The 22,625-nt window shown below is 49.0% G+C and overlaps 1 protein-coding gene and 1 pseudogene across 1 annotated transcript; both read right to left on the minus strand.

Moving 5' to 3' along the window:
- Window positions 1-112: 112 nt before the first annotated feature.
- Window positions 113-14,114, minus strand: LOC133768144 (pantothenate kinase 2, mitochondrial-like). Its single transcript, XM_062202520.1, has 3 exons — window positions 13,956-14,114; window positions 13,305-13,845; window positions 113-584 (listed from the first exon to the last, which is right to left on the minus strand). The coding sequence occupies exons 1-3, from the start codon at window positions 14,112-14,114 to the stop codon at window positions 130-132; spliced, it is 1,155 nt and encodes a 384-aa protein (XP_062058504.1). The 3' UTR covers window positions 113-129.
- A 42-nt stretch (window positions 14,115-14,156) lies between these two features.
- Window positions 14,157-21,480, minus strand: LOC133768145 (esterase OVCA2-like; annotated as a pseudogene).
- Window positions 21,481-22,625: the final 1,145 nt, after the last annotated feature.

The raw sequence follows: 22,625 nt of genomic DNA on the forward strand, positions 1-22,625 counted from the left end.
AAAATGCTTATTTTCAGAGGTTCTGACTCTGGTCAACATATCTAAACTGGACAAAAAGCAAACTACACAACACTCTGCAGGCAGCTAACTCCTATCACTATATTTAACCTTCATCTGACTCAAGAAAAGTCAAGTTCCATTAGAGATGGAAAGGATTCTACCACTTGCAGTTGGTATTATTTTTAACCACCAAATCACCATAAATTGTATATAAGCTAAAAAAATGCATACTGTGAGAAAATCCTGCTCAAATTTGTACGCTCCACCTCCAGTGGCACAAAAGACAGTGTGGAGACTTGAGAAGTTTTTATCTCTGCCCATTTGGATAAAGGCGGGCATGTCATGAGTGGGAAAGCGGATAAAGTGCAGATTGCCTTTGCGTCCGCACAGAGTCAGGTCCTTCAGCTCCAGGTGCACGTCCCGAATGCCCGTGGACCCATACGCCACATTGGAGGTCAGGTACTTCCGAATGCTTTTAAGACTTTCCACTTCTTCCTCCTCTTCTTCAGCAGTGATGTCTTTGGGTTCAAAATAAACCAGCTTGACCAGGGTTCCACCAATATCCAAGCCAAACCATGGAAAGACTGTATGGAGAAGAAAGAGAAAAGTCAGAACAGCTTCTTTTCTGAAAGCTAAATTTACACATACTAGATTAGCAACTTAAAAACGTCATACCCTGTGGTTTCCCAGGGATGAACAAAAAGGTTTGGGGGAAAAGAAATGATTCTGTCCAATTTGGAAGTATGTCATAAAAAAAAACTAGGACAAAGATTAAAAAAAAAAAAATCAAAGTATTGAACCAACCCAATGTTCCTGTACAGATAAGCCCAAAACTGTACTATCAGATACCTTAAAATAACTAAATAACTACTTGTGAATCTCAACGCTGAAAAACAAAGACTGGAAATAAAAATACGCATCCTTCTCATCGGCTTAAAGGAGAAACATGGAGACTTCAGAGCTCTGGTTTAGCAGCTCAACTAGAGAGAAGGAATGCCAAACCCCACAGAACACATGAGCTCCAGGGCTCAATTTCTCTCTGAAAAGCTCTTACGTGGGAGTTGGGGCACAGCTTTAGCCAGGCCCAGCCCCAACTGTTATGGACATCTGGGAAGTGAACCAACTGATAGAAGAACTCTTTCTTGTTCTGCCTTTCAAATTAAAAAAAAAAAACAAAAACAAAAAACACAAACCCTACTGTTGCATTTAAAACACGCACAGACCTAGATGTACTAAAAAGAAAAGGTTTTGATGAGTTTAATGTCTGTTCCCAAAAAATCTTGTGTGCCCCACCCCAAATAAGTGGCTTCAGCAGATTGGACCAAGATGGACTGAAAAAGACATACATGCCTTCACCTCCTCCCTAAACTGCAGAATTACTGAAGATAGGGATTTATTGAACTTTTTTTTTTTTGACAGGCAGAGATAGAGACAGAGACAAAGGTCTTCCTCCCATTGGTTCACTCCCCTAATGACTGCTACAGCCGGTGCACTGCGCCAATCCGAAGCCAGGAGCCAGGTGCTTCTCCTGGTCTCCAGTGCGGGTGTAGGACCCAAGCACTTGGGCCATCCTCCACTGCCTTCCCAGAACACAGCAGAGAGCTGGACTGGAAGAGGAGCAACCGGGACAGAATCCGGCGCCCCAACAGGGACTAGAACCCGGTGTGTCGGCGCCGCAGGCGGAAGATTAGCCTAGTGAACCGCGGCGCCGGCCATATTGAACTATTCTTTCCTCAAACGATTCTAGGGAATAAGAAGTGATATTACTGGGGCCAGTGCTGTGGCATAGCAGTAAAGCCACCGCCTGCAGTGCCGGCATCCCATATGGGTGCTGGTTCAAGACCTGGCTGCTCCACTTCCAATTCAGCTCTCTGCTATGGGCTGGGAAAGCAGAAGACAACCCAAGTGCTTGGGAGACCACAGGAGGCTTCGGGCTCCTGGCTTCAGATCCGCATAGCTCCAGCCGTTGCAGCCATCTGGGGAGTGAACCAGCGGATGGAAGACCGACCTCTCGGGCCGGAGTCATGGCGCAGGTTAATCCTCCGCCTGCGTCGCTGGCATCCCATATGGGCGCCGGTTCTAGTCCCGGCTGCTCCTCTTCCAATCCAGCTCTCTGCTATGGTCTGGGAAAGCAGTGGAGGATGGCCCAGGTCCTTGGGCCTCTGCAGCCATGTGGGAGACCGGGAAGAGGCACCTGGCTCCTGGCTTTGGATCAGCGCAGCTCCGGCCGTTGCGGCCATCTGGGGAGTGAACCAACGGAAGGAAGACCTTCCTCTCTGTCTCTCCCTCTCACTGTCTGCAACTCTACCTCTCAAATAAAAATCTTTAAAAAATAAATAACAAAATAAAGACATCTCTCTCTGCCTCTCCTTCTCTGTGTAACTCTGACTTTCAAATAAATAAATAAATCTTTAAAGAAAAAAAAAAGAAGTGATACTGCCAGCTGACCGTGGCTGACAGAGGCAGTAACTCTAGATCCTTAAGAGAAATGCGGTAAAAACTCGGGAGTGGTTCTGAAGGCAGGAGAGCACACAGCAAGGGCGGTATTCCAGCCGTGATCCGGAAGCACGGCTGCCACCAGGCAACAGGAGCACGCTGGGGCGGTGTGGGTGTATCTGATGCAACTGGACAGCAACCCCCTTTTTGCACCCTAACAGAGGCAAACTCTTCACCGGGTGTAAGTACTGCAGCAGAATCAGGATGGCATTCAGGTAGCTGCTGTTACTAAGAAGGAACGGGGCGGGGGGGGGGGGTGCTGGCACTGTGGGTTAAGCCACAGCCTTCAATGCCGGCATCCCATGGGGCACGGGTTTGGGTCCCAAATGCTTCTCTTCCAATCCAGCTCTCTGCTAATGTGCCTGGGAAAACAGCAGAGAATGGCCCAAGTGTTTGGGCCCCTGCACCCACATGGGAGACCTAGAAGTCGTCCCTGGCTTCAGCCTGGCCCAGCCATCTGGGGAGTAAAACAGTAGATGGAAGATCCCCCTCCCTCTCCTAACACTGTTTTTAAAAATGACTGCAAACTGTAATGTGTTCATAAGAATTAACTTATGTGATATAACTATTTGAAACTAGGGGCCAGCTCTGTGGCACAGTGGGTTAAGCCACTGCTTGCAATGGGAGTGCTGGTTTGAGTCATAGATACTCTATTTCCCATCTAGCTTCCTGCTAATATGCCAGAAAGGAAGAAGAGGATAGCCCAAGTATTTATTTGGGTCCCTGCTGACCAGGTGGAGTTCCTGACTCCTGGCTTCAGCCTGCCTCCGCCCTCACTGTTGCAGCCGTATAGGGAGTGAACCAGCAGATGGAAGAGCTCTTTGTCATTCTACCTTTTAAGTATATAAATCATTTTTAAAAAGTATTTGCAACTAAACACACAGAGTTTATTAAAAATTGGTGAAATTTAAATGAAGATCCATCCATTTTATTTTCCTAAGGGGGGAAATACTCTTCAAAACCCACAGGATAAACAACTATGCACTTAACACGCCTGAAGCTCCAAACTCAGCTGAGTGAAAGAAGCCTTACACAAAGAGCTACATGCTGTATGATCCCATTTAATGAAACTCTACAAAATACAAACTAACGATTTCCTTATCTGAGAGAATGTAGATCACAGGCTGAGGCCAGGGCGGGAATGAACAACACAGGGTAGGGAAACATTTTGAAATGGAGCTCAAATCTTGATTCTTTTGGGGAGGAGGAATATCCGGTGTATTCTCCCTATCTATCAAAAATCATGGAATTGTATGCTTTAAAAACTAGTACATTTATGTATTATGTACATTATACATTGAGGGGCCGACACTGTGGCACACTAGGTTAATCCTCTGCCTGCGGCACCGGCATCCCATGTGGGTGCCGGTTCTAGTCCCGGCTGCGCCTCTCCCAATCCAGCTCTCCGCTGTGGCCTGGGAAAGCAAAAGATGGCCCAAATCCTTGGGCCCCTGCACCCACACGGGAGACCCGAAGAAGCTCCTGGCTTTGGATCGGCACAGCTCTGGCCATTTGAGGAGTGAACCAATGGATGGAGGATCCTTCTGTCTTTGCCTCTCACTGTCTAACTCTACCTCTCAAATAAATAAATCTTTTTTTTATAAATTTTTTTTTTTTGACAGGCAGAGTGGACAGTGAGAGAGACAGAGAGAAAGGTCTTCCTTTTCTGTTGGTTCACCCTCCAATAGCCGCTGCGGCCGGCGTACCGCGCTGATCCGAAGCCAGGAGCCAAGTGCTTCTCCTGGTCTCCCATGGGGTGCAGGGCCCAAGGACTTGGGCCATCCTCCACTGCACTCCCTGGCCACAGCAGAGAGCTGGCCTGGAAGAGGGGCAACTGGGACAGAATCCGGTGCCCTGACCGGGACTAGAACCTGGTGTGCCGGCGCCGCAAGGCGGAGGATTAGCCTAGTGAGCCGCGGCGCCAGCCTTAAATAAATCTTTAAAAAATAAATTATACATTGATAAAAAACACTTTTATAAGGGAAAGAGAAAAAGGACTGCCAAAATAAAGCTCAACAGATACCATTATAGCAAGATGGGCACAGGCACAAGAACACAAATGGAAAACAAAACTAAGAAATTACCAAAAGCCTTTCAAATACAAGGAAAAGCAGAAATACAGAATGAAGTCCAGCATCTACTATTTACGAGCTCTAGAAATTTCCCAGGCGAGAGGGAAGACAGGACTCATCAGGTTGAAACTCTAAACGAAATCCATTAGTAGAGAAGGAGAAGACCTGTGGACATCCTACTGAAATTCAGAAAATTCTGAGGAAACAATCTCTTACAAAAACACACAAATCACGTAAGGATAAACATCAGACTTTTCATCAGCAACAAATGCTACATGGCAAAGGAGCATTGGCTTCAAAGTTTAAAGGAAAAGATTATAAAGCATAAATCTGGCCAGACCCCCTTTCAAGGAGGAGCACAAAGGAAATTTCACATGACAAGGTTCATTTTTCACTACTCAAAGACCTTCTCTGAAAGTTAGTAGATGCACACCAACATAATTCAAAAATACCCAAGAGCTTTAAGAAACGTTTTTATGCATGAGCAGAGGAACCAGTATATGCTGACTTTCGGAAAAACAAGCAACCTGGAACTAAAATACTTACATGATTTCAAGTCGAAGAGGGAAGAGAAAGAAAGAAGGAGGAAGTGAAAGCAAGCAGCAGTTCTGTCTTGGTGGGAAAAAGAAAAGATAGATTCTAATTAATTCTAGGTAAGAACAGAGAGTGACTGTTAAAAATGTGCTAAAAAGCTACAGATAATTCCCGAAGGGGGGAAAATGCTTTGAAGCAACCAGAGAAAAATCAACCAGTTCAAAAGCAAGGAAGAAAAGTAAATACAAAACAAAAATGACAGGAATGAATGCAAGCCTACCACAGTCACAAATAGGTCAGATTCGTCTTCTCAGATCAGGTCAAACAAGGGGGAAAGGCTAAGGCGAGGGAATCCATGAGCAGGAGGAACCAGATGCCTGAAAATGAAAAAGTGGGTGCCAGTGTTCGGCACAGAGGTTAAGATACTGCCTGGGACACCCCCATTCCACATCCCAGGGTTGGGATCGGAGTCCTGGCTCTGCTCCCAATTCCAGCTTCCTGCTAATGCAGACCCTGAGAGGCGGGCAAGTGATGGCTCAAGGGGTTGGCTCCCTGCCACCCACACGGGAGACCTTGACCGAGTTCCCAGCTTTCCAGCCTCTGTCAGGCCCAGCCCTCACTGTTGCAGACATTTGGATTGAACCAGCAGATGAAGATGTCTGCTTTTTTAATAAAATAAGCAAACATTTTAAAAAATTACTTTAAAATAAAAGATGAAAAGGGCATTTGGGGTCAGTGCTATGGCACAGTGGGTTAAAGCCCCAGCCTGCAGCACCGGTATCCCACATGGGCACTGGTTTGAGTCCCAGCTGTTCCACTTCCAATCCAGTTCCCTGCTAATATGCATGGGAAAGTGGCAGATGGCCGAAGTCTTTGGGCCCCTGCACCCACGTGAGAGACCTGGAAGAGGCTCCTGGCTCCTGGCCCGCTCAGCTGCAGCCATTGCGGCCATCTGGGGAGTGAACCAGCAGATGGAAGACCTCTCTCTATTCTTTCTTTTGTAGCAATCTAGGAAACTGTATTTTGGAAGATATTTGAAATTATGTAATTCTGGAATTAAAAAAAGACCTCTAACTCTTTAAAAAAAAAAAGCCACTCAATCAAAATTATTACTTGTATTAAAATCTAAAGCACTGGAGATGGAAATGTTGGAGTAGCCAATTTACATTTAGAGCCACGAGACCTTGTTTCAAGACCAGCAGTATATTTGTAAGCAGCTATGTTCAAATTATGAAAGCTGTTCCTCCAAACAGTGGTCTACTGAGGATAAGTCACGACTCTTCTCCCTACACTCACAATCACATTCACTCGTCAAAACAGTGGGTAGTGCCTCGGCACCATTTATATAACGGATTTGCCAAATTTATGTATTTGAATTTGTTCAAGCAAAATAAATACCTGGACAGTTATACCCAACTGTATCAAACAAATGTTAACAGAAGCAAATACAGTACTACAGACCAAACAATTCAAATCAAAAAACTGGAGTGGGGGAGAAAAAAATGATGCAAAGTAGTGCATAAACAAGTTCAAGCACTGTATATCTGGCATATTTAAGATTCTTCATATACATCATTTCATTTTTTTGCATCAAAATAGACTTATCAATTTCATTTTTTCATGCATTTTTGAAGTATCTTCATATGTCAGGAGGTCAATTTTTTTTAAAAGATTTATTTATTTGAAAGAGTTACACAGAGAGAGATTTTCCATCCACTGGTTCACTCCCCAGTTGGCCACAACAGCCAGAGCCAGGCCAATCAGGAGCCAGGAGCTTCTTCCAGCTCTCCCACACGGATGCAGGGGCCCAAGCACTTGGGCCATCTTCCACTGCTTTTCCAGGCCACAGCAGAGAGCTAGATTGGAAGTGGAGCAGCCAGGGCTCGAACCAGCACCCATATGGGATGCCAGCACTGCAGGCGGTGTCTTTACCCGCTATGCCATGGCAAAAGCCCCTAAGCGTATGTTTTTAAAAATGTTAAAAACAAAGGAAGGGCAGGTACTGGCACAACCAGCCACAGCTTGACACATCCACATCCCTTATCTAAGTGCCTGGTTTGAGTCCCCAGCTACTCTATACTTCCGATTCAGCTCCCTGCTAATGCTCCTCTCCTGGAAGGCAACATAAGGCCTAAGTATTTGGGATCCTGTTATCCACACAGAAGATCCAGATAGAGTTCCTGTCTCCTGGCTTCTGCCTGCCCCAACCTTGACTACTGCAGGCATTTGGGGAGTGAACCAGCAAATGGCAGATTTTTCTCTACCTCTCTCCATCATTCTGCCTTTCAAATAAATCTTTTTAAAAGTAAATAAAGGAGGGGCCAGTAGCAGGTAAAGCCACCACAGGCAGTGCTGACATCCCATACAGGCGCCAGTTCGAGTTCCAGTTGTTCCACTTCCGATCCAGCTCTCTGCTATGGCCTGGGAAAGCAGGACCCTGAACCCGTGTGGGAGACTGAGAAAGGTCCTAGCTTCAGATTGGCACAGCTAGGGCCGTTGCAGCCATTTGGGGAGTGAACCAGCAGATGGAAGACCTCTCTCTCTCTCTCTGCCTTAGCCTCTCTGTAACTCTGCCTTTCAGAGGCCGGCACCGCAGTTCACTAGGCTAATCCTCCACCTGTGGCGCCGGCACCTTGGGTTCTAGTCCCGGTTGGGGCTCCGGATTCTGTCCTGGTTGCTCCTCTTCCAGTCCAGCTCTCTGCTGTGGCCCGGGAAGGCAGTGGAGGATGGCCCAAGTGCTTGGGCCCTGCACCCGCATGGGAGACCAGGAGAAGCACCTGGCTCCTGGCTTTGGATCGGTGCAGTGCCAGCCGTAGCAGCCATTTGGGGGGTAAACCAATGGAAGGAAGACCCTCCCCCCCCTCCCTCTCTCTCACTGTCTGTCTGTCTCTCTCTCTCTCTCTCTCTCTCATTGTCTAACTCTGCCTGTAGGGGGAAAAAAAAAAAAACTCTGCCTTTCAAATAAAATAAATGCTGGACCTGCACTGTGGCAAAGCAAGTAAAGCCGCCACCCCCAAGTGCCGGCATCCCATGTGGGCACAAGTTCGAATCCCAGCTGCCCAACTTCCAATCCAGCTCTCTGCTATGGCCCAAGACCTTGGATCCCTGCACCCGCATGGGAGAGCGTTCACACACTCACTTTCTCTCTCTCTCTGCCTCTCTGTAACTCTGCCTTTCAGATTAAAAAAAAAATCTTAAAAATAAATATTGGGGCCAGCACTGTGGTGCAGTGGGTTAAAGCCCTGGCCTGAAGCACTGGCATCCCACATGGGCACTGGTTCTAGTCCCAGCTGCTCCTCTTCTGATTCAGCTCTCTACTATGGCCTGGGAAAGCAGTGGAAGATGGCCTGAGTCCTTGGGCCTCTACACCCATGTGGGAGACCTGGAAGAAGCTCCTGGCTTCGGACTGGCGCAGCTCCAGCTGTTGCGGCCATCTGGGGAGTGAACCAGCAGATGGAAAACCTCTTTTCTCTGTCTCTGCCTCTCTCTGTAACTGTCTTTCAAATAAATAAAAATAAAATCTTAATAAAAAAATAAGTAATATAAATAAATGGGCCAATTCAGGTAAAGCTGCCACCTGCAGCACCAGCATCACATATGGGCACTGAGCCAGAGCTGCTCCACTTCTGATGCAGCTCCCTGCTAATGCACTGGGAAAGCAGTGGATGACAGCCCAAGTCTTTGGGCCCCTGCACCCACATGGGAGACCAGAAGAAGTGCCTGGATCCTGGCTCTGGACTGGCCCAGCCCTGACCACTGTGGTCATTTGGGTAGCGAACCAGTGGATGGAAGACTGATCAACTGATCTCTCTCTGCTTCTTCATCTCCTTCTCTGTGACTTTCAAATAAGTAAATGAATCTTAAAAAAAAAAAAAAGGTAAATAAAAACAAATCACCAGTGTGAGAATGACAGATCTCGGAACTGTGCAGACAGATCATTTACACACATAAAATAAAGGGATATGGAGGATTTGAGAAGCACACCTATTAAGGTGGATACATTAAACACAAAACTTTGTAACAAAAAAAAGTACATTTTCCTTTCAGATACTCAAACTTTTTAAAAAAATTAACTGTACTAGTTTTAAAACTTCAAATTCCAAAGAACAAAAACAAACCATTCACTTATCACAATAGCTAAAAATCAGAAATTAATCCACCAAATATATCCACCTGGAAATTTATAAACATTTCTATCAACTGAAATTGAAGAGGAAACCAAAACAAATTTTAAAATTAATGGCAATGAGAACACAATACTCGTATATCAAAAGCATTGGGATATACCCAAGTGGTACACAAAAGGAAACTTCTAGCCTTAAGTGTTTATGCATTCAAAAACAAGGGAATGGTGGCCGGTGCTGTGGAGGGTAAAGGCACCCTTGCAGTGCCAGCATTCTGCATGGGCACCGGTTCAAGTCCCGGCTGCTCCACTTCCAATCCAGCTCTGTGGTATGGCCTGGGATAACAATGGAAGATGGCCCAAGTCCTTGGGCCTCTGCACCCACATGGGAGACCTGGAAGAAGCTACTGGCTCCAGATCAGTGCATCTCCGGCCATTGTGGCCATCTGGGGAGGGAACCAGCGGATGAAAGATCTCTCTCTCTCTGACTCTCCATCTAACATTATCAAATAAAATTGATGAATCTTTAAAAGGGGGAGGGGGGGAATGTCATACACAAAGTGAAATGCTGAAGAAAGTAAAAAGACCCAAAATAAGCAGGAAGGAATTAAAAATGAAAGCAAAATTCTAATAGAAAACCAGTGTCATGAGCAAGACCACAGTAGCTCTGATCAAACCAAGCTCTGAAAAAGCCATTAAGATCTACAAAATCTACTAACTATATCTGAACCCTCCCCCCCAAAAAAAGTTGTTTCCTTAACAAAGAAATCCAAAGATGAAAGAGCATATAGCCAGATAATTCACATCCCAATAATATACACAACTTTTAACAGTAAGTTTAAAATGTACACTAAACAGAATTAGCTCGAAAAAAATACAAAAAGGATAGCAACATGAGATAGGAAACATGAAAGTCAAAAGTACTAAAAGTTTTTAAAAAGAGGTCACAGATCAGCCACCAAACCAACCAACTCTGCAAGCCCAGTTGGTTTTCAGGCAAATTTTCAAGTTTCTAAGGCACAGGAAATAATTGAAAGCTTCCCAAGCCAGCCCTACTAGCACAATCTCACATCAAAACCTTAAAGAGAGGGGCCAGTGTCATGGTGTGAAAGTCAGAGAGGGTGGTAAGATGGGGACCTTCCATCAGCAGATTCACTCCCCACACAGCTGTGACTGGAGCCGGTCCAGGCCACAGCCCGGAGCTTCACCTGGGTCTCCCACGTGGGTGGCAGAGGCCAAACACTTGGGCCCCCTTTGGGCCTTTCCCTGACCAATAGCAGGGGGCTGGATCAGAAGTGGAATATCCAGGACTCTAACCGAAGACTATGTGAGATGCCGGAGGCAAATTTACCTGTTACACCAGAACACTGGCCCAGAAAAGGGTATCTTAGCCACTAGGCTAAATGCCCACCCCCAGATTTCAATTGTTACCCACCAAAATACTGATCTTTCAATTCTAATTTTCCATGATCTTTCTGAAGTACCCTTGTAAATACAAAGAGATTAAATCTTCATTTGATTCCTGCAAAGTTAAACTAAAAGCACATTCTTGGGGGGTGCTCGGCAGTGGTTTCCTCCTCTAACAGATGCACTCCTGGAGCTCAGAACAAACACAAGATCAATACTTGGTCTATTTCTTTAGCAGGTCTTTTACCTGAGAGATGACTTTTCATGATTTATCAATCAGAGAAAGCAATGAAGAGGACCACAACAGACATCAGACACCAAACCAAAAAAAATAACCCTGCAACAGGAATATCTGCTTATTTCCTTGAAGGCAGTTTCAAAACCACCTCAATAATAATATATCCCCTAAAACAGCCTTCTTAACCAGTGTCATCTTTGAGTGGTCTTTGATTCACCTGTCTCTGAGCATGAGGAACTTTGTCAAAATGCTGCTTCTAGGGCCGGCACTGTGGCATAGTGGGTAAAGCCGTCGCCTGCAGTGCCAGCATCCGATATGGGTGCCAGTTCGAGACCTGGCTGCTCCACTTCCGATCCAGCTCTCTGCTATGGCCTGGGAAAGCAGTGGAAGATGGCCCAAGTCCTTGGGCCTCTGCACCCACGTGGGAGACCCAGAAGAAGCTCCTGGCTGTGGATCGGCACAGCTCCAGCCATTGCAGCCAATTGGGGAGTGAACCAGTGGATGGAAGACCTTTCTCTGCCTTTCCTTCTCTGTGTAACTATGACTTTCAAATAATAAATCTTTTTTTAAAAATAAAATGCTGCTTCTTAGGGGCTGGCAGTGTGGCCCAGCATGTTAAGCCTCTGCCTGCAACGCCAACATCCCATATGGGCAATGGTTCAAGACCAGGCTGCTCCACCTGGGAAAAGCAGAAGATGGCCCAAGTGCTTGGGCCCCTGCACCTATGTGTGAGACGTCGAAGATGCTCTGCCAGACTCCTGGCTGCAGCCTGGTCTAGCCCCAGCTGTTGCAGCCATTTGGAGAGTGAACCAGTGGGTGGAAGATCTCTGCCTTTCAAATAAAATTTTTTAAAAAGTAAATCTAAAAAAAGCTGCTTCTCAGAGCCCTCTCCAGATTTTGATTCCAAAACTAGAGACCTAAACCAGGGAATCTGCATTTTTAACTTGTCGGTCATTTTTATGCTTCATTTAAGCACAATTCCACAGTAACCAGAAGTTGTGACGTCAAGTTCAAGGAGGCCTTGACCACAAAAAGATCATGCTTCTGCGTGGTCTTAGAGCAATGAAGAAATAACTAATAGAATTCAGTAAAGCACAGCGGTGAGGCGCAGGAGCTAAGACGCCAGAATTCCCGAGTTTAAGTTTCTATTCCACCACGCATCAGCCATTGACAATTTTCTCATCAGCAAAATACAGTACTATCAGCTGCCTCAGAGCTTCGAGGGCTAACGAGCTACTGAAGCTCCCAGGAAGCTGCCTGACCGCGTAACCATCCAAAACTCAATACCTGAAGAGTCCTTGCAGCTGTGGCTCTCCCTAGCTGGAACTTCCATCCACCTCCACCAGGATACCACAAAACCATGAAGGAACTAATGTTTTACATTAAGAACCAGGTGCTTCTCAAGTAAGACAAAAACCAGGTAACTGACTCCACAAACAGCCAAAGTTTATAATGCGTTCTCCAAATCTCTTGCAAGACAGAAAAAGACAAAGAGTGGAAAACTCCCAACTTTTCATAGAAGAGTTACACTGAATCATCAAATCACAAAAGATCAAAGCAAAGTAACTGGTTGGTCGGGCAGCGGGGTACAAGAGTATCCAATCAAGATCTCCGACATCCAGCGGCAAGTCCATCTGCTCCGCAATCACGGGGAAGTCTAACCACAGGCGAGCACCTCCACATGGTGAAGCTCCCGTCATCGGGACAATTGATACTGAACTGAAACATGTGAGCGGGACAAGCTGTACAGCACAGAAAAAGAAATCTGACAATAAAATGGGAGGAACGGATTCCCTGGATGCTGCTGCCGGGGGGGGGGGGGGGGGGGGGGGGGGCGGGGGGCCTGATGATGCCCAGACCCGCATCGTGAAAACCTGCAAGTACATGGAAGGCAAACAGCTCTCCGGGTGGGAGATGGCCTGAATTCTCGTGGGAACAAAAGCGCCAAAGCTGAGGGGCACGAAACGCACAACCCAGTTTCAGGCCGGGAGAAACTCAGGGGGCTGCTAATTAGCCGTTCTCCGCCAAACCCGAAATTGCCCGGGGGTGGGGGGTGGGGGAGGCGGAGACAACGTCTGGGAGAGCAGCTCTTTGGGAACCCAAGGACGCCAGACAGTAAGGATTCAAAGGACGTGGGGGGAGGGGAGCCGGTGGAAATGAGGCAAAAGCAGCCTTTCGGAGGATGAGATCACGTGACCCTCGGGAACAGACGCCCAAGGAGCTGGGAAGGGGCAAGGATGGAGCCCGGGCTCCAGCAAGCGCGACGCCGGGCCCCGGAGGCGCTGCGTCTGGGGGCCCCAAGGCCTCTAGCCCAGCGCCAGAGCTCGCACCAACGTGGGACCACCGTGCGGCTGCACTGTCCGCGCGCGGGAAAAACGGCGGCCCGGCCCCGAAGGGGGCAGGGCGAGCCGGGGGCGCCCCGCGGGGCACTTACGCGGCCGCTTCTTCCTCAGGCTTTCGACGCGCTGGCGGGACACCGAGCCAGGGCCGCTGTAGGAGCCGGGCCGGACCCGCCTCACGCCCTCCGCCGCCGCCGCCTCGACCGCGGGCGCCGACGCGCTGCTCGCCCGGCGCCGCAGTGGCTCCCGCCGCCGCCCTTCGGGGCCCCCAGGCGCCGGCTCCCCAGCCGACGAGGCGGAGGCGTCGGCGGCCCTGCCGTGGCGCTCCATGGGCGCGCCGAGCCGGCCCGCTCCCATCCGCAGCAGCCTTCGCTGCCGCCCGAGCCAGCCCCCCAGCGCCGCACTCCTCCTCGCCTCCTCCGCGGCAGCCCAGCCGGAGCAGAGGCGCACCCTCGGCTGGCCGCCTCTTCCGTTGCGCCAACGCGCAGCAAGCCAATCCCAGCAGGCTGGAGGCGGCCCGAAAACCTCGCGGCCAATAGGTTCCATGACTCGAGGCGGATCGACCTCGCCTCCGTCCAATAAGAAGCTCGCAGGACGGGGCGGGGCCGAGGATGGAGGAGGAGGGGAGGATCCGGGCTCGGGGAGGAGGAGAAGGTGGTGTCGCCGAGAAGAGAGTGATGGCGACGCCGCCCAATGGACGCGTGTCGGGGGTGGGGAGGGTCCGCGCCCCCCTTTTACCTACCCACCCACCCCCCTCCACGGGTGGGCGGTCGGCGCCCCTGGGGCCCGGAACTCTCCCGGGACTCGGTCTCCGCCGAGCGCCCCGGAGTCCCACTCCGACGCTCCGGGTCGTCCTCTCCCTCTTCGCCCCCTCCTGCTGCCGGGCAGGGCCCCCGCAACGCCATCCCGGTCGTTAGCAAACGAAAGGGCTTGCACCGCGTCTGACCTTAGCCTTTGTCCCCCGGCCTGGCTCCGCGGCTGCCGTCGAGGCCTCCGGTCCCTCCCCCCAGCATGTCTGAGCGGAGCCCCCGCCGCTGCGCCGCGTTGGAGGGACGTTCCCGGGACCAGAAGGCAGGAAGGCCTCGGCTGGTCTCCATGGCAACGGAAGGCGGCGGGGTAGAAATCCGTCGCCACCCTCCCGGGGCGACGGAGGGGCTGAGGGAGCCAGGGAGGGAGGCTCGGCCTTTTGAGGGCCAGTCTGGAGCCCCTTCCTGTGTGGGGCACGGGGTCGACGTGGATTTCGCGGCCGTCCCGGAGCCTGGATTTTTTTTTTTAATTTATCTGTTTTTAATCAGCTCCCCTTCTTCTTGGAGGAGAAAAAATGGTCACTTCCAGCCCTCAGACCCTGCCCTCACACCTACCACAGGCCCCTGCAAACCTCCCTTCTACCAGAGGCTGCCCAAGCCTGGGATGGCTCCTGGCACCACACCCCCAAGACACCCACTCCCTCAAGTTCAGCTGAACTGTAGGCTTATCTCGTGCTAATGATTTCCTAAGCGTCTCCCCGGGGGCGTTGTAATGTCCCTGGAGTGAAAACCCTTATTTCTTCCCTCTCCTGATGACCCGCAGTGGCAGGGTGAATGAACCAGGTTGAGCTTCTCAGAAAACCCATGCTCACCCCAGACAAGCTCCAGCTCCTTCAGGAAGCCACCCCCCGGGTGGATCCCCCAAGAACCAAGGCTTCTAGGTTACAGTGCCGAAGATAGCCTTTCACCTCCCCCTCGTGCCATCCTCCTCGACCTTTCCAAGTCTGATCTCTATAACCATCCTGAAGAACGAAAGAACCCCTCTGACTCTCTCAAATAAATTAAAAAAAAAAAAGACCAAAGAATCATCATCTCTTGGCCACCAAGATGAACCCCAGCATCATAACACCTGAGGTACAGGTAGTGTATTGAGTTTTCCCAGTACTTTCACATCTCATCCTCCCACCCACCCACCACCACCAGCACCACCAAGACTGGATGAAGAGGCAACTCATCAACTCATCCATCCAGAAGCACACGGCTTGACAAACAGGAGTCTGGACTCCTGAGGTCAGCGCCTCTCTGCCTGTTGGAACCAAAAGAAGTCACAGACTCGGTGAAATCCCAACACTGGAAAACTTCTCAATATGTACATTAGCCTGCACTCTCTTTAGCGTGTGAGTATTTGTGAACTTGCTGACAGTCTATGGGCTTCATTACAGTTTACCTAAAATAACAGGTGATGCAATATAATATACTGCTAACAAGTAGGCAGGATGTTTATAAAATGGAAATGGGGGCAGTGTCTGGCACAATAGTTGTTATCACTTGGAACACCCACATCCCATGTCAGAGTACCTGGTTCAAGTCAAAGCTCCTCCACTCCCAACCCCGCTTTCTGCTAATATGCGCCCCCCACCCCCATCCCCAGGAAGCAACAGGCAATGGCTTAAGTGCCTGGGCCACTTGGATACCCATGTGGGAGACCCAGATAAAGTTCCAGGCTCATGGTTTCAGACTGACCCAGCCCTGACTATTGTGAGCTTTGGGGAGTAAACCAGCAAATGGATGATCCATTGATCTCTGTCTCAGCCTTTCAAATAAAATGAAAATAAATAAATAAATTTTAAAGACAGCTTGAAGAGTTGTCTTAGAGCAAAGTAAAGTAAACCCATGATTAAGATTTCTCTTCCAGGCCGGCGCCATAGCTCAATATTCTAATCCTCCGCCTGTGGCGCCAGTACACCGGGTTCTAGTCCCGGTCGGGGCGCCAGATTCTGTCCCGGTTGCTCCTCTTCCAGTCCAGCTCTCTGCTATGGCCCAGGAGGGCAGTGGAGGATGGCCCAAGTGCTTGGGCCCTGCACCCGCATGGGAGACCAGGAGAAGCACCTGGCTCCTGGCTTCAGATCAGCGCAGTGTGCCAGCCGGAGCGCACTGGCCACAGCGGCCATTAGAGGGTGAACCAATGGTAAAGGAAGATCTTTCTGTCTCTCTCTCACTGTCCACTCTGCCTGTCAAAAAAAAAAAAAAAAAAATTCTCTTCAGGGCCGGTGCTTTGGCAGAGCAGGCAAAGCCGTTGCCTGCAGTGCCAGCATCCCATATGAGCATTGGTTCGAGACCCAGCTGCTCCACATCCAATCCAGCTCCCTACCAATGGTGTGGGAAAAGCAGTGGAAGATGGCCCAAGTGCTTGGGTCCCTGCCACCCACGTGGTGAAGTTCCTGGTTTCTAGCTTTGGCTTGGCCCAGCTCTGGTCGTTGTAGCCATTTAGAGGTGAACCAGAATCTGGAAGATTTTTCTCTCTCTCTCCCTCTGTAACTCTGTCTTTCAAATAACTAAAGAAATCTTTCAAATTTATTTTGTGGTGATACCAACATCCCTTATGGGTGCCAGTTCTAGTCTCCACTTCCAATCCAATTATCTGCTAATGGGCTGAGAAAGCCACAGAATATGCCCAGGTTTACCTGTTATTATAATAAATTATTATATATAAATATTAACATAATAAATTATAAAAATAAATTATAATAACCCCTTATTTCATAGCACTCCCTGTCCCTCAAAACACACTCTGAGAAATTCATCTGTGGGTATAAAATTGCTAGCTAGGAGCTGGCTTGGTGGAGCAAGTTAAGCCGGACCTTGTGACATCTACAACCCACATCAGAGTGCTGATTCAAGTCCCAGTTGCTCCGCTTCCAATATGGCTTCCTGCTAACATGCATGGGAGGGTAGCACATGGTGGCTCAAGTACTTGGCCCCTTCTGCCCAGGTGGGAGACCAGGATGGAGTTCCCAGCTCCTGGCTTCAGCCTGTCTCAGCCCTGGCTGCTGTAGCCATTTAGGGACTGAACCATCAGGTGGAAAAATCTCTCTTCCTCTCTCTTTTTGCTCTTTCAATTAACTAAAAAAGTAAATCTTTAAAATCACTAGCAACTCTGTTATATTAAACGCAATGAAGATCCAGTTCTTTAGACTTTGAAAGCTTGATGACTGGTATCATTTTCACTCCCAAACAAACCTATCAGCAAAAGTAGATTTCCTTCATTTCTCTCAATGGCACTGCCATTTCTGTTGCTGTAACTTGACTCTTTCCTCTCCTTTGACCCTTTCCTGGAATCCAGCACTGTTCAAGACAACTGTAACACAAACCACATGTACAGCCTAAAATTCTCTAACAGCCACACTGTTAAAAAGAAAAGAGTTAATATATTCTATTTAACCCAATACTCAAAATATTACCATTTGTACCTGAGGCAGCAGTAACATTTCTTTTTTTTTTTTTTTTTTTTTTGACAGGCAGAGTTAGACAGTGAGAGAGAGACAGAGAGAAAGGTCTTCCTTTGCCTTGGTTCACCCCCCAAATAGCCGCTATGGTGGGAGCTATGCCGATCCGAGCCAGGTGCTTCCTCCTGGTCTCCCATGCGGGTGCAGGGCCCAAACACTTGGGCCATCCTCCACTGCCTTCCTGGGCCACAGCAGAGAGCTGGACTGGAAGGGGAGCAGCCGGGACAGAATCCGGTGCCCCAACCAGGACTAGAACCCAGGGTGCCAGTGCCACAGGCAGAGGATTAGCCTAGTGAGCCGCGGCGCTGGCCAGAAGTCACATTTCAAGTGGCTGATAGCACCTGTGTTGATGGCCATCACAGACAAGAAGCTCTGATGGGTCATTTATTTGTATTGTCTCTTATATGTTGGCTCTGCCTCAAGTGTCTCTCCAGGTCCACTGCTTCAAGGTTCATCTTATTAAAGACTGGTATGTATGTAACTGGCCACCAAAGATAGTTGGAAAAGGAGAACTTTGGGGAAAAAAAAATGGTGGCAATCCTTGAATGCTAATTCGCCACTATTGGGCCTCCTTACCCTTCTGCTCCTCACTTACCACCTGTTCACACAGCATGGTCCCCAAAACAGACCCCGTAGTCTCCAGACAGGCCTTGCTCTCGGAAACCTGGGTGCATCCTTTGTCTCGGAAACCCCTTCCCATCGTATTTCTGTTTACCAAATTCCAACCCGACTTCAATGGTATAACCCAAGTGGCACACCTTCCACCGAACCTTGTCATCTTTTATGACTTATCACTTTTTTCCCCCAAGTCACCAGGAGCTCTGACAGCAGTGGAAGTCCCAAGGTGACAGAAATGAGGAGGAAGAAACTGCAGAGGCTGCCCCACGTGGAGATGCCAGGGGAGGGGCATTTGTTGATGTTCCGCTCCGCAAACTGGTCCAAGCCCTTGACACAGGCCTGATGCTGGGGTGCGGCTGCTGGAAAGAAGTGACTACCGAAGTGGGTGAAGGCGATGGCTCCGGGGAACCGGCTGGCCAGCTGCACGGTCTCCTGTGTGGGAATGACACGCTGCTTCCCCGAAATCATGCAGGGGAGGCAGTGACCAGCGGCTCTGCAAGATGGGTTGCTTGAGAACACGGCTGCAGGGACAGGAACCAGGATGAGAAACCGCGGCAAGGGGAAGCCCCGCCCACAGTTCACACAAGCACAGCGAACACAGCCCCCCTCGGCTGAAAGCAAGGATTCTGTCAAAAGGCCCCAGCCTGCTCTGTGCCTGTGCCACCATTCCCGGGGCTTCCTACAGCCCCCTGCGCGTGGTGGGCTCTTCTGGTGCAGAGAGAATGTCTGCTGCTCACTCTCAAAACCACCAGCTCAGGCTGCTCCTCCCGAGGGCAGGGACTAGAGTCTGGCCCCGTGCTTTTGGGGCCACGGCTTCAGAGACTGGGTGAGGGCCACTGAGGCACACGAGCTCAAGTAGCCTCACAGCGCCTTCCTCGGAGCTCTGGTCTTCTTGCTGTTAGAAGCAATCCAGGGCTAAGTGGTGTAGTGGGCTAAGCCTCCAGCTGCAGCACCAGAATCCCATATGGCCGCTGGTTTGTGTCCCGGCTGCTCCACTTCTGATCCAGCTCTTTGCTATGGCCTGGGAAAGCAGTGGAAGATGGCCCAAGTGCTTGGGCCCCTGCACCCATATGGGAAACTTGGAAGAAGCTCCTGGCTTTGGTCTATTCCCTTGCAGCCATTGGGGAGTGAACGGGTAGATGGAAGATTTGTCTTTCTCTGTCTCTCCCTCTTTCAAATAAAAATAAATCTTAAAAAAAGGAAAAGAAGCAACCTAATGGTGTATTTTCACAAGAACTTAGCCTTAGTGCAGCTGTGATGCCAGGGCCAGGTCCCTGGCTGCAGAGGGGGCTCAGTGGGGAGTGGGGGAGCTAAGTAGAACAACTCCAAAGTAGATCAACTGATAAGCTCCCATAAAGTTCTCACACCCTTGTTGCAACTATGTAACCACAGGATGCTCCTGTATCAGTTCTTGGAATTTCTCAGAACAAACGATTTTACTGCAACCACAGCGTAGCCTCTCCCTCCCCATCCTACCTGTCCAACAACCCCCAGCCCCCATCATCCCCTCCCCTTGCTTTAGGTGCCATGTCAGGTTTAGACTGTACCTCCAAAATTTCTCAAACAATGAGATACTGGGGAGAGGGGCCCCCACGTGGTAAGGATAAGACAGCTAAATTCCTGAGGGCAGAATCAGCTTCCACCTGCTGGTATCAACAAACACCATGCTCTCCGCTTCCCTCGTGCTTCTGAGTCCACCCTTTGATGAGTAGGGGGGTCTCAGGTGGGCTTATTTCCCACATCACAGGAGCCTCGTTCATTCTGCTGGAAGATCTGTAGCCGTTGTGCTATTATGTGGGGAGGTGTGCTACAGAGGCACCCCATGAAATGTTACTCTTTTTTAAGTCCAAGATCAAGATCCCAGCAGATCTGTTGTCTGATAAAAACTTACTGTCTTTATTTTATTTTATGTTACTTATCTGAAAGGCAGAGTTACAGAGAGAGAGAAGGACCTGCAAATGACTGCAATAGCCAAGACTGGGCCAACCCAAAGCCAGGAGCTTCTTCTGGGTCTCCCACATGGGTGGCAGAGGCCCAAGGACTTGGGCCATCTTCTGCTTCCCCAGGAACATTAGCAGGGAGCTGGATCAGAGGTGGAGCAGCCAGGACTCGGACCAGCACTCACTCTGGATGCTGGTGTTGCAGGCAGTAGCTTAGCCTGCTATGCCACAGTGCTGGCCCTTATATGTCACTCTTAATGAAATTTATCATACTTCCTTGACTTAGAATGCTTGGTATACATGTTTTCTAATCCCAACTAAATGATGAGAGGCGTTAGAATAGGAGTGGAATCTTTAGCTCTCCCACAGGCATCTCACACAGTAGGCACACACATGCCCACATGTACAGCGAAGTAAGGAATGACTTCAGCAGTGATAGCAACTTTGGATCCCTTAAAATACCAACATCTTTGTATTGGACAATACTGCATATTTACCCAATTCACAATCTTTCTTCTCCAAGAAACCCCCTACCCAAACACATTACAGATGAGGCCCCAACAGCCATCTTTGTATCTCGTAATCTCACCTTGGAATATGGACTCAGTTCTCAAAGTGTGATGCTACAAAGAAACAGAGAGAGCTGTCCCTTCCAGGAAACCCAAGAACGAATGGACGCGCACAGCAAAAGGAGCACTAGGTGTGCTCTCGCGGTCTTGCCCTCGTCCAGCCTTTCCTGGGCTTGATACATTCTGATCTTCGGTTTACACAGGTTACCCCACAATATTAAAATAAATTTAAGTAACTCCACCCCTACCTTTTCCTAATCTAGCATACACCATCTTGTTTCTTGGAAGCAAGAGTCTTAATCAAGGGGCTGGCACTGTGACATAGCGGGTAAAGCTGCCACCTGGGACACTGGCATCCCACATGGGCACTGGTTCAAGTCCCGGCTGCTCCACTTCCAATCCAGCTCCCTGCTAATGCACCTGGGAAAGCAGTGGAAGATGGCCCACGTGCTTGCACCCCTGTACCCACGTGGGAGACCCAGAAGAAGCTCCTGGCTCCCAGCTTCGGCCTGGCCTAGCCACAGCTATTGAGGCCATTTGGGGAGTGAACCAGTAGACGGAAGATCTCCCTCCCTCCCTCCCTCTGTCTCTCTCTGTAACTCTGCCTTTCAAATAAATAAATCTTAAAAAAAAAAAAAAAGTCTTAATCAAAACAATGACAGAGACCAAAGCCTCATTGTCAAGGCCACTTATCCTGCCCTGTAAATGACTTAATTCTCTGAATTTTAACTTTCCTGCCAAAAGGGTTCACAGCTCATTTCTCAAGGATCCTCAAATTCCAAGTCACTAAAGAGGCTGCAAAGAAAGGGCTGTGCTCGCTTGGAGGGGAGCTGCTGCAGAAGCTTCTCTACCGTGCTCCCCTCTCCCTACTCACATTCACAGGAACCTCCATCTCCACTAATGAGAGTGTGAAATGAGTACCCTCACACACTGACTTCAGTGAATGGCTTAGAAGTGTCATCCAGAGATCGTCATGGGACCTGCACCAATGAATAAAGATCCTTTGCAATTAGTCATTAATGTTTATAGGCTAGTGGCATGCTACTCACATTCTTCAAAGGTATTTGGTTACCTTAAGTAGGCCAAACAACTCCTGATTCCACAAATCCTTGTCTTTGCTGCCTCAGGGCCTTCAGATCTGCTCTTCCTCCTACCTGGAGAATTCCTTCCCCTGCCTTAGCCTGCCCATCATCCCTGTCTACTCCTTGGGCCCTTTTCCCACATAGGTCTTAGTTTAAATGCTCTCTTCCTCAGAGAATCCCCCCACCATCTCTAGGTAGATGTCACTCACCCTCCCTGCCCACGTCCCATTACTCTTTACAAGATTGTTTCTTCTCTACTCCAGTTGTACATGAATCAACTTTACTGAGGTATAACTTACCATACATACGGTAGGCTCTTGGCACAGCAGGTCCCATGTGGAATTGCCTGGGTTCAAGTCCTGATTCCACACCCAATTCCAGCTTCCTGCTAATGTGCACCCTGGAAGGTAGCAAGTGAGGGCTCAAGTTGTTGGGTCCCTGGATTGAATTCCCAGCTCCCAGCTTCGGGGAGTGAACCAGCAGATGGGAGGTGTCTGTTTCTCCTTGTCTCTCTGCCTCTCAAATAAAATAAATGAATAATTCACTATATCTAATGAAATGCATCTACTTTAAGTATACAGTCTGATAAATTTTGATAGACTAGCCACCATGATCACATTCAAAAACTTTTTCATGGCCTGAAAAGGTTCCCTCTTCCCAGTCAACCCCTTGCCTCTGGTTGACCACTGATGGAATTTCCATCCATAGAGCTTATTTTTGTCTTTTTGAGAATTTCGCATAAATGGAATCATCCAGTGTATACTCTTTTGTATCTGGCGTCTTTCCCAGCATTCTGTTTTTGAGACTCTTCTGAGGTGTTGGTCTGTCCATAGCAAGTTCTTTTGTATTGCTAAGTACTAGTCCATTACACAGAGACACTTAACTTTGTTTACCCATGTGCCCACTGGCGGACATCTGAATTGTTTCCCGTCGTCGGCGGCTGTTGTGAGTAAGC

The sequence above is a fragment of the Lepus europaeus genome, chromosome 10 (genome assembly GCF_033115175.1).
Source record: "Lepus europaeus isolate LE1 chromosome 10, mLepTim1.pri, whole genome shotgun sequence".
Classification (NCBI taxonomy): domain Eukaryota; kingdom Metazoa; phylum Chordata; class Mammalia; order Lagomorpha; family Leporidae; genus Lepus; species Lepus europaeus.